Here is a 16,029-nt window from a genome sequence, read left to right on the forward strand (position 1 = left end):
TCCCACTGGGATCTTCTTGATAATGTAAATAATCTCATAAAATAATCCCAGGAGAAATGATACATCTGGATTTCTAAATGTTTGAAATTACTGCAGAATCCTGGATCACACCAAGATAGCATGTGGAAATTTGGATGAATTGAGAATTGTATACAGGTACTCCTCGACTTATGACCACAATTGAGCCCAAAATTTCTGTTGCTAAGTGAGACATTTGTTAAGTGAATTTTACCCAATTTTACAACCTTTCTTGCCACATTTGTTAAGTGAATCACCGCAGTTCTTAAGTGAGTAACATGGTTGTTATGTAAATCCGGCTTCCCCATTGTCTTGGCTTGTCAGAAGGTTGCAAAAGGAAATCACACAACCCCGGGACACCATCATAAATATGAATCAGTTGTCAAGCATCTGAATTTTTGATCATGTGACCAAGGGGATTCTGGAAAGGTCATAACTATGAAAAGTTGTAAGTCACTTTTTCCAGTGCCGGTTTAACTTCAGACGGTCACTAAATGAACTGTTGTAAGTTGAGGACTACCTGTAGTCTGTAACTGACTTCAGGATGGATATTCTTGACCAAAGGTTTTGCAAAGACCTGTATCATCACAAAAACAGTAAGCTAGATCCTACTCACACTTATCAGCACAGTCATCAGCACAAGAATATCTGAGCTGTATCCAACCTGGGTGGTTTTGACAGTGAAACACAGCAACTGTGAGCCAGGTCAGATTCTTAATAATTCCTCTTTCATGGATCCAGATTGTCATATTTCTCAGCTTCTGCCCACTTCTCTGCAGCAGTGTTTCTCTTGAGATTTGCCTAGTCCCAATCCAGTTGGGATTTTGGAAAGCCATTAAAACGTGATGCTTTTGGAAGAGTAGTAAATTGTAAGGTTGATCTTTTTTTAGTATCTGTTTTAATCGAATGTTTTTATTGTTCTTCGGTTGTAAGATGGCTATGTATTGTCATTTATTATAATCATTTATTGTTTTCATCTTTGTTATTGAATATGGGAATGAAAGCAAGTCACTTGAAGGCTTCATACATATATTCTAAGACGTTTTTATGTGAAAAATTACATCACTAATAATCGATTTGATTTTGTTCCTTGGGGTATAGGAAATGGTAAAAATGGATTTGGGGGTTGTATGCAGCACATGGTCTTCCTACCCTCCTTTGAGGGTGTTACAAATCTCCTTAAGATGCCTCATCCTGCAGTTCTTAGTCTACCCTCCCTGATATTCTGTAATTTGTCAAGAAACTAATTTAAGATATCTTCACAGACCTACTTCCCAGTCTGTCTCTAACACACATGGCTGACTTGAACCTATGGCTAGCCTTGTCAGTTGTCATTTCAAGAGACCTAGCTGCCACTTAAGACACAGTGTTGCCATGAAGAGAGATTATGAATCCTGTAGTAAAGGCAGCATACCTTAGATTGTATTCATTTTGGCGTTCAATGGCAGCATGATGATCATCCACTTCGGTGGCCATTAGTGATGCTCTTTTCTCCACTTTTTCCAAATCCAGTCGTAGTTTGTCCTTTTCCCTTAGAACTAGATCAGCTCGTTCTCTAGAAAAATAAACCTCGGTTGTCAGATACTGCTTGCTGAGCTTCCCAGCCACACAGAGAACATAACAGTTTGACCATTTCCAAGCATATCCGTGAATATGTCTACCTGGATGCACAAATATCTCATTGAAGTTTATAACTCACTATTAGGCAAATAGTGAAATATTTCAGGCTATGAGGTTATGCTAGAAAGCAAGCTCTAGTGCAGGGGTGTCAAACTCAGTTTCACTGAGGGCCCATCAGCATTACGATTGCCCTCAGGGGGCCGGGTGGGTATGGCCGGGGTGGGCGTGGCCTACTGGGTAGGCGTGGCTAGAGTGCGTATGGCCTACTGGGTGGGCATGGCCACCTCTACATTGTTCGCATCAAGGGTGCCTATGGGGGCCTGGGCAGGAGTGGGACAGATTTGAGGGACTGGCAGAAGGAGGGTCTCTGGGCCAGGGCCAAGGCCGTTCCCTCACTGTTTCCAGGATGGCTTCGGGGGCCACATGAAACCACTTTGCGGGCCGGATCCGGCCCCCGGGCCTTGTGTTTGACATGTCTGCTCTAGTGATTGACAGGAGTCAAAGTAGGGTGGCAGTGACAGAGATGGGAGGAATGAGTATGCATGAGTCTACATATCCCTATTTGCTGGGGTAACAGAATGGCTAAGAAATGGCTAAGCAACAAGTTAAGAAGATCTTGGTTCTGCTAAAAATGGGTTTACTATTTAAAAGAGCTCCCTTCCCCTGCCATAAACTCTCTCTGATCCTGAATGAAATGCTGCAGCCAGCAGGCTAGCCCAGGTCAGAGCTTTTGTAAGGATGAGAAACTGCCACCTGAGCCGATATATGTCTATGAGTGTCAAGAAAGTGGAAAACACGAAGCTCTGGGGCTACAGTCTGCTAATTCTCTCTTGTTCCAAACATTTAAGGCAATGAAGCACAATTCTGGATTTCACTGATTTGGTCAGCCTTGGTTTATGCAGAGTTTTCTACGCCTTTCATCAGTTGCTTTGTTGCAATGCCAAACAAGCCAAGGTTGCGTAGTGCTTCAGTGCAGTATTGCAGGCAAACTCTGCCCACAGCCTGGTGTAAGAACCTGATGGGGTTCAAGGTTGACTCAGCCTTCTATCTTCCCAAGGTCAGAAAAATGAGGACCCAGATAATTTGGGGCAATATGCAAATAATGCATCTTCATTGTAAGCCTCCCAGAGTGCTGTAAAATGCTAAGAGGGAATATTTAAACCTAAATGCTATTGTGATGCCTTGAATCAAAGCAGAAAGATTCCCTCCAGCTAAAGACTTCATCCAGCTGGATATGGGCCTCTGTACTTAGCATTCAGACAAAAGCAGCAAGGCAACTCTGATCTAGCACTAGAAGAGGTACTTTGACTGAAGCTTGGTCAAAGTGAAGTCCTCCTTGGGGAATCCCCACCACCCTACATTTCAGGATTTTATTAAAGCTGATTTACTATCTCCATCGCATCCTATACAAATTTATGTTAGATACTCACATCAAATGCCGAATCTCCATTTTGAAAGCAGCTAGTGCTGCTTGGTATATCCCATTCTTGGCTATGAGCAGCTCATTTTCCAGGGCAAAAGTCAATTCAGCCAGGTTAATTTTTCCATCCAAACTGAAATCTAAGGCCTGCAAGAAAGGTGGGATGGACAAACATGTCAGTTTTGATAGAAGAGAATATTTGTAGCTCAGGGTTGAACTGTGGGATCCTTGGTGCTCTCTGAGCTTGGTGGTTTTCTTGCAGACATTTCATTATCATACAGTCAGATGATGTTACCTAGTTTAGTAAGGAAACATCTGCAAGGAAATCACCAAGCTTAGAGAGCGCCAAGGACCCCACATGTCAGTTTTGATTTTTCTCATTTTCTTCTACCTGAGTGTGAGATTTCACTCAACTTTCTCCCCCAATCTATTCCTGGAGAAGACTCAGATGATAAAAAGTTCTTTCCTTTCTTTCTAGTTCTCTTTTGTATGCAGCCCCCCCACCCCAAAAGCAAAATAAAACCCTCAAATGCCAGAGAAAAAATGTTTCAGCCTATTATGCCTTTAATAATAACTTCCCTTCCCTTTTGTCTCTTCTGTTTTAGAAGAAGACAAGATGGTAGCTAAACATAAGCTGCAGGATGCCATTATTCTTACAAGAGTTGTTGATTTCTGATGTGGAATATATTTAGGAAGAGATGAGTGGAACTATAGAATGCAAATAATAAGATGTGTGTTGCTCAGGACCTCATTGGAAACTACATACCTCAACAGTTCCAATAGAACAATTCTTTGCATGGCAAAGTTTGATAAAATTTTGGGGTGGATACCAAATGGATAGATCTTATGAAAAATGGTTAATTTGATTTCATGGACATCAAATGCAGACCAGATGTTCACTTTGCACCAACCAGCAGAGTTCAGCAGCCAAATATATACTTAGGTGGATTCTGGGCATAGCTTCCATCTGTGATGTTGTGCCATCACAGTACTATAGGAATATAATGGTTGCTCTTGAAAATGGTACACTTACCTCTGACTGGAGATGGACAATTGAGAAAGATCCATAATTTCTGCTTGCCCCATTGCAGAACATACCACTCACTGCTTTACTTTTGGACAAAGGCACCCCTCCCCATCACATGCATTTTGAATCTACTTTAAAAGTACTATGTAAGCCATCTTAAACCCTTCCAAGCAGATGGTCTTTGGTGCTTCATTCCAATACAGTAATAACTCTGATTTTCTACAGTACTTGGCAGACCCCTTCCACTCCAGCAGCTGATTGCTGCCCTATTCTGCCATTTTGCCCTGGCTCCAATCTTCTCTGCTGGTCAGGAGATGCCTTTTAAAAATTATTTTGCAGCTGATCCAGTGATGGCCCATTAAGTTGTCCTGTTGCTTCCCACCTTCTAAACAAACATTTTTCAAACTTGGCAACTTTAAGATGTGTGCACCTCCACTCCCAGACTTCTGGGTATTGAAGTCAACACATTTTAAAGTTACCAGGTTCGACAAACATTGCTCTAGAACCAGGGTGTCAAACCTCCGGCCTGCGGGTTGGATGTGTCATGCCAAAACTGTGCCCACCCCAGCTCCGGCAATGGGGAAAAATTCACGATATGTCACGACATGTCACGTGACATTGTGAGTTTGACAGCCCTGCTCTAGAAGGTCATTGCTCCATGCTAACCTTACTTCTCTTCAGTTGCTGTCCAGGTCAAAAGCTTTTATTTTTGTTTTCCCACCCCTATTCAGAGTATTTGTCTTTTTTCTTAAATCTAAATGCACATGTTGGAATAAAGCTACAATGTTTCAGAAATGTTGGTTTTGCTTATATGATGCTGAATCATCGGTTCTTCCTTGCCATAAAGCTTATTTGGGCCTATAGTTGCATGTAGGGATGAAAAGACAGTCCGTTCCCTTTGCTTTGGTTACTGAAGCCTCAAAGAACTGATGGTACGATATGGGGGGGGGAGGGGAGAAAACAGAAGAACCTTTGTTTGTGCCAAGGGCAGGGAAAGCCATCCATTTGCAAACATCAGTGAAAGCTGTCTCCTACAAAAGCAAAGGCATGGAGACTAATGGGGAAGGAATAATCTTTAAACAGTGTTTCTCAACCTCAGCCACTTTAAGATGTGTGGACTAACTCCCAGAATCCCCTAGTCAGCATGCTGGCTGAAGAATTCTGGACTTGAAGTCCACACATCTTAAAGTAGCTGAGGTTAAGGAACACTGCTCTAAAAAGAAAAGGCAGGCACAGGGGCTAGCCAATGAGGATTGCCTTCCCTCCACAGGTGGGAGGAACAAGAAGCAAGAGAAAAACTAGTCAAATCCTATGGTGCTCATAGCCCTGATTGAATATCAATCCATCTGCATGCTGGGCTGAAATGTTTAAAAGAGGTTCAGAAACAGCTGGGAGTTGCATAGGAAATGAGCAACTTAGACTGCAATAGGGAATTCCCCTTGTTCACAAAGGCCTGAATAATCCACATTTTAACTGCACCACATCAGTTCACCCAGAAGCCCTGGGGGGGGGGTGTAATTGTTAGGGAAGATGAAAGCTTTCTGACAAAGCGCTCTAAGCATTATCCCCAGTTTAAAATGTGTGGCATCCCATTTAAATCCTTTGTGGATTCTGAACATTACTTTCAATCTGCGGTTCAGATATATTTCTAACACTGCATTAGTAACTGGGTAACTATAGAATACATTACCTTCATGATCTCGAGACTATTCTCTATGCCTTGTTCTTGCCAAGCATCAAGAATTTGTTCCACTGCAGCATAGCCCATCCCATCATCCAGGCTGGAAAAGACACGGAAGCTGATTGTACTTGTCATTGCTGAGGGAGGGGTGGTACGTCTCCCACTTTCATCAAAGGCCTGTACGGGGAAGGGGGAGAAAAAGAGAGAAAAATTGCTTAACTTTTCTTCTTGATGGGTTTGATTTCCAGAAGAAGGCAAGTGTTTTCATTTGAGCATCCCCACCCTCCATATTTGTAATGGTATAGCCCAAAGGCCTCACCTCTCAGTAAGATTTAAGCTATAGATATGGTTTGGTCCCTCAGAATAAATCCAAATAAGCAATCCCTGAGCATATCTAGATTTTCCATCTCTTGAGGTTTTCTACTGTCATGGACAGTTTAATTGGTTTTCCTGTACATTGCAGACAGCTGGACTAGATCAGTGTTTTTCAAACTTGGCAACTATAAGACATGTGGACTTCAACTCCCAGAAATCTACAGCCAGCAGTTGAAGTCCACACATTTTAAAGTTGCCAAATTTGAAAAATAGTGGACTAGATGATCCTTGTGGCTCTTTACAACTCTATAATTCTATGATATTTGTGTGCAGCAAGGCCTCAGGATAATATTTAAGATTGAGCCACTGCTACTTTGTTTTATAAAGGCCAAACAGAAGTTTCAATTGTCATTTTCCAGATGAGTTTTATAATTTTGTTGATGAAGATGGCATATATAGATTAGGCCAAGTGCAGTCAATTAAACAGCAGCATCCATAAATATCCAATAAACTCCTGGGACAAGTAAAAAAAAGAAAAATTGGGGATAGGAAAGCTCAGTCAAGAGAAAAAAACATCGTGCCAAAAAGCAATGAGATATTACAAGTATCTGATAAGGATATTTCCTCACTAAAAGATAGTGAGGTGCTAAAAGTGCTATTTTCGAAACAAAACTCAAGAAAACTTGACATTGATTGAATTAAATGCGTTGGAAATCAGAGCAGAATATTTGAGCGACATGCATGGAGAAAGCACATTGAGAGCACCTACCTGCATAGACAGATGCCGTTTCAATTGTCTGTATGGAGTGGAGGCAGAAGGTGGGAGAGGCTTCCCAATTTTAAAGAGCCCATAGAAAAAGTCTTCAATGCTCATTGTACCGTTGTTGTGGTCAAGGTTGTGAAATACTTCCTCCAGCATCTGAGGGGAAGCAAATGTTTCCAATTAGTGAAAATGTGCAGGGCCTCATGGGGAGAAAACATCCTAGTATAATTCAGAAAATTTGGTGTGACTGAAATTCACTGATGCAGTCTGAAACCCAGGGGGGGAAAAAGACTAGGAAACAGTAGGTGGCAGCATCTGACTAACCTCATCTGGGTTTAGGAAAGGTTCATCTTGGTTAATGGTTACTGTAGATAGGCAACTCTCTGAGAACCCCCAGGGCTGTAGGGTAGACTGGGAAGCCCCAAAGCAGAAGGCAATGACAAACCCATACTGTTGCCAAGGAAACAGTATACATGTATCCATGAAGTAATTGTTTTTTGAGCTTACTGAACTCAGTCTTAAACTTTTTCTAAATGCTGAACATCTAGCTGAGAATAGAATATTACACAGCTAGACCTGGATCTTGTGTTATTTAAGGAATGGCTCTGTATCTGTTTTTCATGAGGATTCAACTTTAATAAAAGTTTCCAGAAATGCATAAAAAAAAGGTAAAGGTTCCCTCACACATGCGTGCTAGTCTTTTTCGACTCTAGGGGCCGGTGCTCATCTCCGTTTCAAAGCCGAAGAGCCAGCGCTTGTCCAAGAACATCTCCGTGGTCATGTGGCCGGCATGACTGGATGCCAAAGGCGCACGGAACGCTGTTACCTTCCCACCGGAGTGGTCCCTATTTTTCTACTTGCATTTTTACGCGCTTTCGAACTGCTAGGTTGACAGAAGCTGGGACAAGTAACAGGCGCTCACTCTGTTACGTGGCACTTGGGATTCGACCAGCCAAACTGCCGACCTTCTGATCGACAAGCTCTGCAGCTTTTTCTCTGTTTTGTGGAAACCTTCCTACCCTAAAGAAGGACTAGCTTTAAAAAAAACAACCCTCATGCCAAAGTAATATAAAGATGGGATTTTTTAGAATTCCTGAAGTTTTTAGAAAAGTAGAACACATAAAGGAAAAGAAGCATAGTGAAAAACCTCTTAGATCAGACCAAAATGCACCTACAGCCTTGTAAAATTATGAAACAGACAGTAGAAATACTGTTTGTCTTTGTTTTACTTCCAGGGGTAACAAAATCATGATGTTAACATTATTTTGTCAACTGAAGGATGCAGGGCACGGGGTGGGGAGATTTTGATGTCCCTGAAGAGTTGGAGGGGAGAATGTTGTTTCATTATTCCCTATGGGGACTTTATATTGAGCCTACTGGGGGTTGGGGACCCCTGCCTTAGGGCATTAGTACTTTTCCTGGTATTGTGCAACTCTTCCCTCAGATCTGTTGTTCATATAGATTCAGTCTCTTGTTTCTTTTGCTTTGTTTTTCCTAGATGCTGCTTTAAAACTCTGCAACCTAAATATCCTGTTGAATATATGGGCCTTTTTTGCATCTGTGGGTATTAAACAATGAATTACTTCATAAACAGGTGCAGAGGCAGATGTCCTAGACCACGGGTGTCAAACTCACGACATCATATGACATGTCGCGACATATCGTGACTATTTTTGCATTGCTGGAGCTGGGGTGGGCGTGGCCTCCATATGTTGCATATGAGGCTTAATAGACTTGCTGTATTTCATGTTCTGCAAAAAGTAGTGGAAACCATGCCATTGGTGATTTGCTACTAAATTTCAGCAAAGCATTGGAGAGCTATAAAAACTTGACTGAGGGCTGCCTTCAGTCTATAACCTCAGAGTATTTCCCTCAAGCCATGTTTATGTTCAAATTCGCAAAGTTAAGGAAATAAGAATAGTATTTCCCAGCCATTATATTGACCTAGGGTAGGGCAGGACAGTGCTGAACTCTCATTAGGTACCTGAGTATCAATATTCTGCAAACCAAACTGCTCACAAATGGAGACAAGCTTCTTTCTGTTCAAGTGACCATCTCGGGAGATTCCAAGATTCTTGCAAACCTCATGTAACTTCTCCTCTATCCAGTCCTGAGAGGGGAAGATATTTTGAGATGTATTCAAGTCATCAGGATTCCAGAACCTCAACTGGCCTAAAAAGAAAGCAACAAAACTTGATTTGGGAGAGAAAAAACCGCTCAACACTTGGAAAAGCAAACAGAGGAAAAACCACAAATAAAGCTAGTGAATCTTTCAAAAAGTGTAAACTTTTATCAATGTTCTCCCTGATCAAAATCTAATTATATTAATGTAGAGCCTATTGCTATTCCTTACTGCTTATTTTAAATAATTTACAGATCCTATGTTGTTTATTATAGAGAGTCAATACTATAATGTCTAATAGACTCCTTGAACAATTAAAATAAATTAAGATCTGGATTAAAGAAAACATTTTTGATGTTTATTATAAAGCTCACGTACTTCTAACTGTGGCATGAACAGCTCTTTCATACAAAGTTTTTCCATCATGACATTGCCTTAATTTCATTTCTAATTCAGGTTGCGATAGTTTAAAACTGCTTGTTGCTGAAAATTGTTTCAGTTTTTCTCTTCTACTCTTCTTCTTCCAATCCTGCTTGTTGCAGACCTAATCTAGCTCCTATGGGCCACCCTGGACAGTTCCAAATTTTCCATATAACATGGAGAACAGAATTATATACCTCTTCTAGTCTGGCTTCTGCTCAATACGGATACTTTGAAGACAGACTGTATCTGTGATGAAACATAGTGAGGAGGTGGATTTCCAGGAGGGAGGGGGTACATTCCAGAGGAATAAGAGGCAACTTAGTCTGGATGTTTTGTGTGTGAAAGAGAGGGTGAAGACAGCCCCTCCTTAATAGTTCACAGTATATTGTAGATGCAGATATGACATCAGAGTGCTCTGTCTACCAGATTTTGTCTATAGATATGAAGCAATAAAGGACTCAGCTTGAAAGAATTTTAATGCGTCATTCTTGGTTTTGGGCCTGACAGTATCTTTAATATGTTGTTCAAAAACACTTGACAATGTCTGAACCAAGAAAATTATTTTATTATTGCATCTGTACTTTGTTACAATGAATTGTACACACTCTAAAATTATAACTACAAGGAAAGGCAGAATTGTAATGTATTAAATAAATGGGATTGTAACAGCAATTTTGAAGCTCTGGAAATTAAACAATTTTTAAATGTAGAAAATAAATAAAAAAATTCCCTCTTCTCCCTGCTCTCAAATCCTTCTCCCAGTCCATTTTCTATTCCATTTATTTCAGAAGAAACTGGCACCATCTTCTCTTACCTTCAGCTTCATATTCTTCACTGTCTTGTGATTGCCAATGCTGAGAAAGAAAGAAAGAGTTTATTTTAATACAGTAAATGTGTACACCCAAATTAGGAATAAAGCAGTCACATTAATCTCTTGGGTCACTACTGCCAAATCTGATGACACTTTAAGAATGTAACGGATGTCTCTGTGTTGTTGTTGTTAGCTGCTAAGTCATGTCCGACCCATCGCGACCCTATGGACAACGTTCCTCCAGGCCTTCCTGTCCTCTACCATCTTCTGGAGTCCATTTAAGCTCACACCTACTGCTTCAGTGACTCCATCCAGCTACCTCATTCTCTGTCGTCCCCTTCTTCTATTGCCCTCAATCTTTCCCAGCATTAGGCTCTTCTCCAGTGAGTCCTTCCTTCTCATTAGGTGGCCCAAGTATTTGAGTTTTAGCTTCAGGATCTGGCCTTCTAAAGAGCAGTCAGGTTTGATCTCCTCTAGGACTGACCGGTTGGATCGCCTCGCAGTCCAAGGGACTCGCAGGAGTCTTCTCCAGCACCATAGTTCAAAGGCCTCAATTCTTTGGCACTCAGCCTTTCTGTCTGTGATAGAGACCAAACAATATTTTCCTACTCCAGATGTAGATACATTTAATAATTAGAGTGCTTCAATTCACTTAGCTAAGTAAATTAGCTCCTTTCCCATGAAAATGTCTGTTTCATGGTATTTTGAAAAAGCAATTCTACAATCAAATGTACATTACCAATAATAGAAAGACAGGTAGTAGTCCTTGACCTACAACAGCACTTAAAAATGTGATTTATGACCGATTCTCACACATCACCCATACAGTTACACAATCAAACTTCAGGTGCTTGGTAATGGTACTTCCAACAGTTGCAGCGTCCTGGAGTCATGTGACCACCATTTACGACCTTCCCAATCAGCTTCTGTCAATGGGGGAAACTGGATTCACTTAATGACCACATGATTTACTTTATAACTTTGGCAAAAAATGGTGTAAATTCAGGTGCAACATCCACCTTCTTTAGCAATGGAAATTGTGGCCCCAACTACTTGCATCCCTCTGCTACCCTATCTTTCATCCCTGAAGTTTTCATGAAGGCTCTTGACACAGAGCCTTTCTGGTTCTCACCCCAAAGATTACATCTTCTTTTAATATCATCTGCAAAGTAGACTTTCAAGTTACTTCCCCTCTCACCATTCCCAAGCTGCTGTTATTTAAGCAATAAAAATATTTGAAATACAAAGATTTGAAGAAGAGCCTGTTTAAAAAATAATCTGCCAGATAGGGGGACACAATTAATACATGTGGATGTTAGACTTCCGGTTTTGCACCCGCAGCGCATGGCTGCGTGACAGCGGACCTCTGCTCCCCATGGCTAGTTTCTTCCTGCTTGGAAGATGCCCCAGAGAGGTGACTCTGAAGGAGGGGTGCGTCGATCACAAAGAGACGGCAATCGCTTCATTTAATCCGGGGAAAGCCCTTTGAACCCAACAGGAAAAAAGCTAGCATGAGAACAGTGTCTAGCCCAGACATGTCAAACACAAGGCCCGGGGGGCAGATCCGGCCTGCAAAGTGGTTTCATGTGGCCTGTAAAGCCATCCTGGAAACAGTGAGGGAATGCCCCCCCCCGCTGCCTTGGCCCTAGCCCAGAGACCCTCCTTCTGCCAGAGACCCTCAGATCTGTCCCACTCCTGCCCAGGCCCCCATAGGCACCCTTGATGCGAATGATGTAGAGCTGGCCATGCCCACCCAGTAGGCCACCTAGTAGGCCACGCTCACCCTGGCCATACCCACATGGCCCCACCGAGGGCAACCGCAATGCTGATGCGGCCCTCAATAAAATTGAGTTTGACACCCCTGGTCTAGCCCAAGCTACTTGCAGCTGAAGTCCCAGATCACAAATCTAAACATCGGTGAACAGCGTGCTTGGAATTGGTGAGAGTACTGATCTTCTTTCTTCTATCTACTATCTAAATCCTTGAAAAGATCCCCAAAGCAAGAAAACCTCCATAAGTGAAGGGAGGGGACTATATCTCCATTCCCTTACAGATGGAAGCGGCAAATTAATATCAAAGGAGGGAAGAGATATATTAAAATTTGATTTAAAATACTTCAGTCTGGACAAATTTAGGAACTAAAAATTGTCAAGATTATACCCTAAATTTTTTTTGATGGAATTATAAAAATATATAACAAAAATAACTTTTTGATTGAAAGAAAAACTGAAAAAAGAAATAATTGCTGACATCTAGTGGAGACTCAGAGAATAGAACACTTAACAATAAGGACTCAGAAATTGGCAGAATGCCTAGACACAAAGAAAAAGTTGTTCCTTTGAATTGCAAATAACCTTGAAGACAGCTGGGAACAAAGGAAGAGCCAGCTAAAGATTAAAAAGTGTTTGAAAGGAAAAACAAAAAACAAGACACCTGGACTAATCTAAGAACTGTTAATGGAAAAGAAAAAGCTTGGCTTTTTGGCTAATCCTTTAGAGGAGAATCTGTAGGAAGGATTTAAAGTGGTTCAACATACTGAACTGTAATTTTGACTGACTGATAAATTAACTTTTGAATTAAAACTTTGATGAAAGACTATTTGAAGGGGGGAGGCAACATGGATATCATATACATATCAAAAAATGACAGGATGCCACATTCAATATTTTCTCCTGAAGGACATAGCCTGGAAAATCAAGGGCCTCCAGAAGCAATAGTTCAAGGAAAGATAAATACTTTCCAGGAGGAAATATATGTAATGTTAGGACAAATACAAATACTTGACGATAGACTCAAACCATGAGGAAATCCGAAACAACTTTGATGATTTAAATAAGCATATTTCCAATCTAAATTTACAATTAAAAAACACCCAGGAAATAACAACAAAGACACAAATAAATCAAACAGCAGAATAAATCAGACAGCAGACTACAAATCAGAAGAGTTTGATCAAATTGATGAAACAACAAAAGACAAGAATTACAATTTGACACAAACAGGAAAAAAATCTTCAAGGTTCTGATACAACAAGAAAAATGGAATTATCAGGAGAACCATCAAAGTTTGGGAGACAGAAAGTATTTATCTTACTTACTTCATCTTTTGTATTCCCAACGTTTGTAAAAATACAGGAACTTCTGGGTAAGTGGAATACATCAACTTGGAAAATTACTTGGCAAAAGAAGAAGACCAGAGACAGATACAGGAGATTTGACTAGTTCTACCAGATGGACTATTAGGTGAATAAACATTTGTTTGAATATGGCTAAAAGAACAGAGAATTTTGAACACAAAGGGGCCTTATAGCAAGAAGGATAAGAGATTTAAGTAATATAGTATGTTTTATAATATATGAAATGTCAAAATAGTAGGTTGATGTAACTTTTATTAATATATAAATGAAATAAAAACTGGTTAAAATGATGTTATATCTAGATATTATAAGATAGGTAAGTATAGTATTTTTATAATACATGATATAAAATATTGGGAGGATATATTTAAATGGGAAAATTTGGACAGTTAGATGACTAATATGAAGAAATTATGACTGATAAGGATTGGATTGAATATAAGGGAATTTAAGCAAACAAAAATTATAAAAATAGAATGTATGCTGAACTAATGAGATGATGGTTATGAGAATAATATAAGCTGAAAAAAATGTTTTATATATAGAGAGAGATTATTTTTATTTGTATAAATATAAAAATGCCTATATCTAATCATTTATATATTGAAAATATTAAGAATTATATTTTGGCTAAGGTTGAAGGAGAATACAAATGGGAGAAGGGAAGATAAAGAAATGTATCATTAATTAGTATATTAATTATGGAATTATCAAATTTAATTATTATTGATTGTTAATTATTATTGTCCTTTTTTTCTTGTTAAAATATAAACCAAGACAACATGCTGTACACCAGGCACTGGAGATTGTTATAGTTAAAAACTAATAAAATATCTATAAAAAAAACGTGGATGCTAAATTGGGGCATCGGGTAGGAGATATAGGAGTATAGCCAGCTGTACTAAAAGGCTGAAGAACAGCTTTTATCCATGGGCTGTTAGGCTTTTGAATGGGAAATAATTTAATATAATATAATATAAACTTAATAATATAAACTTTGCATAATTGACTTGCGAGGCCGGTGCGTTGTGCAATTAGCTCACAGGGTGTAATAAGATGGAGGGTTTGTGTCACTGTAAGTTGGGGGTGGGAGCACGAAGGGAGGCTCAGCCAATCTCAATGTATACATGGTTGTACTTTGACAATAAAGGTTCATTCAAAGTTGTTTGTTTTCAAAGACTCGCATGTCAAGAAATTATCTGCTTCAGATTTGAGAGAAAAAAGCTGGGCAACCTTGATATAAAAGAAAAAAATGGCTGGAGAAGAAAGAAAAATCATGCTGGGCATATTCCCTACTGTGCCATTTTTTACTAGCACTGGCAATAGCACTTAGACTTATATACCGCTTCATAGTGTTTCATAGCACTCTCTGACTGGTTTACAAACTCAGCATATTGCCCCCAGCAATATGGGTCCTCACTATACTGACCTTGGAATGATGGAAGGCTGAGTCAACTCTGAGCCAGTAAAGATCGAACTGCTGGCAGTGGGCAGAGTTAGCCTGCAATACTGCATTCCAACCACTGTGTCACCACAGCATTTAGGACATGCAAGAATGTTTCAATGTTCCCATTTGGCAGAGAGGAAAACCAAGGAGGTGGCACATGCCCAGGGAACAGTGTTCTTAGATTTTCAAGAACAGCTACTACATTTTGCCACAACAAATGCCCTTCTTCCTTGCCCCTCCCCAATCGAAGTCCTGGGAATGCAAATATACAAACAGTAGAACCAATGTAGCTTGGCCAGGATTATATAATTTATTTAGAAGCTGAGCATAAGCAGTAAAAGGATATTCCCCCAAAGGATATAGAACAATCAAACAGGATTATTACAGAGTCCTGGATTATACAACTTCACATGGCATGGATGGATTTAAAATACAGGGTAAATTCAATTTAACAGATCTTAGCAGAACAGACTCTACATTTGACAGGCTCAATTTTGGTGAGAATTTACATCATTTGCTTAATACATCATATACACATGACACAAACTGTGTAATTTTATGCTGCTTTATGTCATTTCTGTAGATTACATAATGATGGCATTGTGCCAGTAATGAACGAATGATGTAATATGCAAGTATTTCATATGTAATGTAAGTGCCTGAATAATAAGACAGCCTTTCTCCAATTAGCCTATTAAAATGTTTCAGAGTCCCATGGGAAAAAAGTACATCTTCCTATGGATAGACAAACATCACATCTCTTCCCTTGACAAAAGCATACAAGAGAAGAAACTCATAGCACAACAAAAACAGAGGAAAGCACAAAAAGAAAGATTATGTACATGTGTGCTGATCTACAGCATAGAAATATACCAATGCTGTTCACAGATGTTTAGTAAATACCCACCCCCCTTGTTTCCTGCACACAAAAGAAAGATCAGACAACTACAAGTTGGATAATAGGAAATATCCATAGAAATCAATCAGACAACCAGGCGTTCCTGTTACCACCTAGAAAACAAGCCATCTAAGGACAGGGTTGAATACCAAGGCAAGGTCTCTGCATTATCAGGACCCTGAGTCCTTCTCCTTCATGAGATCCATTCTAAAAGCATTAAGTGGCAAATGTGATATGGTTTTTTTTACATGTCTATCCCCATTCATATATATAGCAGAAAAGAGGTCCATTTCTACATTAAAAAGGCATGGGGAGAAAGGGATGAGACCAATGCACACTGTCATTCTA

General features: G+C 39.9%; 1 protein-coding gene across 4 annotated transcripts in view; it reads right to left on the reverse strand.

Annotated features, from left to right (window-relative positions):
* NIN (ninein) overlaps window positions 1–16,029 on the reverse strand; it is a 119,208-nt gene that overhangs the window by 47,593 nt on the left and 55,586 nt on the right. For all 4 annotated transcript variants that reach the window (XM_083349960.1, XM_083349962.1, XM_083349961.1 and 1 more), the window contains exons 6-11: window positions 10,204–10,243; window positions 8,829–9,016; window positions 6,851–7,000; window positions 5,776–5,943; window positions 3,069–3,205; window positions 1,433–1,573 (exon numbers count right to left, since the gene is read on the reverse strand). In XM_083349960.1, the coding sequence (XP_083206086.1) occupies window positions 1,433–1,573; window positions 3,069–3,205; window positions 5,776–5,943; window positions 6,851–7,000; window positions 8,829–9,016; window positions 10,204–10,243 (824 nt within the window). The remainder of the gene's footprint in view (window positions 1–1,432; window positions 1,574–3,068; window positions 3,206–5,775; window positions 5,944–6,850; window positions 7,001–8,828; window positions 9,017–10,203; window positions 10,244–16,029) is intronic.

The sequence above is a fragment of the Vipera ursinii genome (genome assembly GCF_947247035.1).
Source record: "Vipera ursinii genome assembly, chromosome: 1".
NCBI lineage: Eukaryota > Metazoa > Chordata > Lepidosauria > Squamata > Viperidae > Vipera > Vipera ursinii.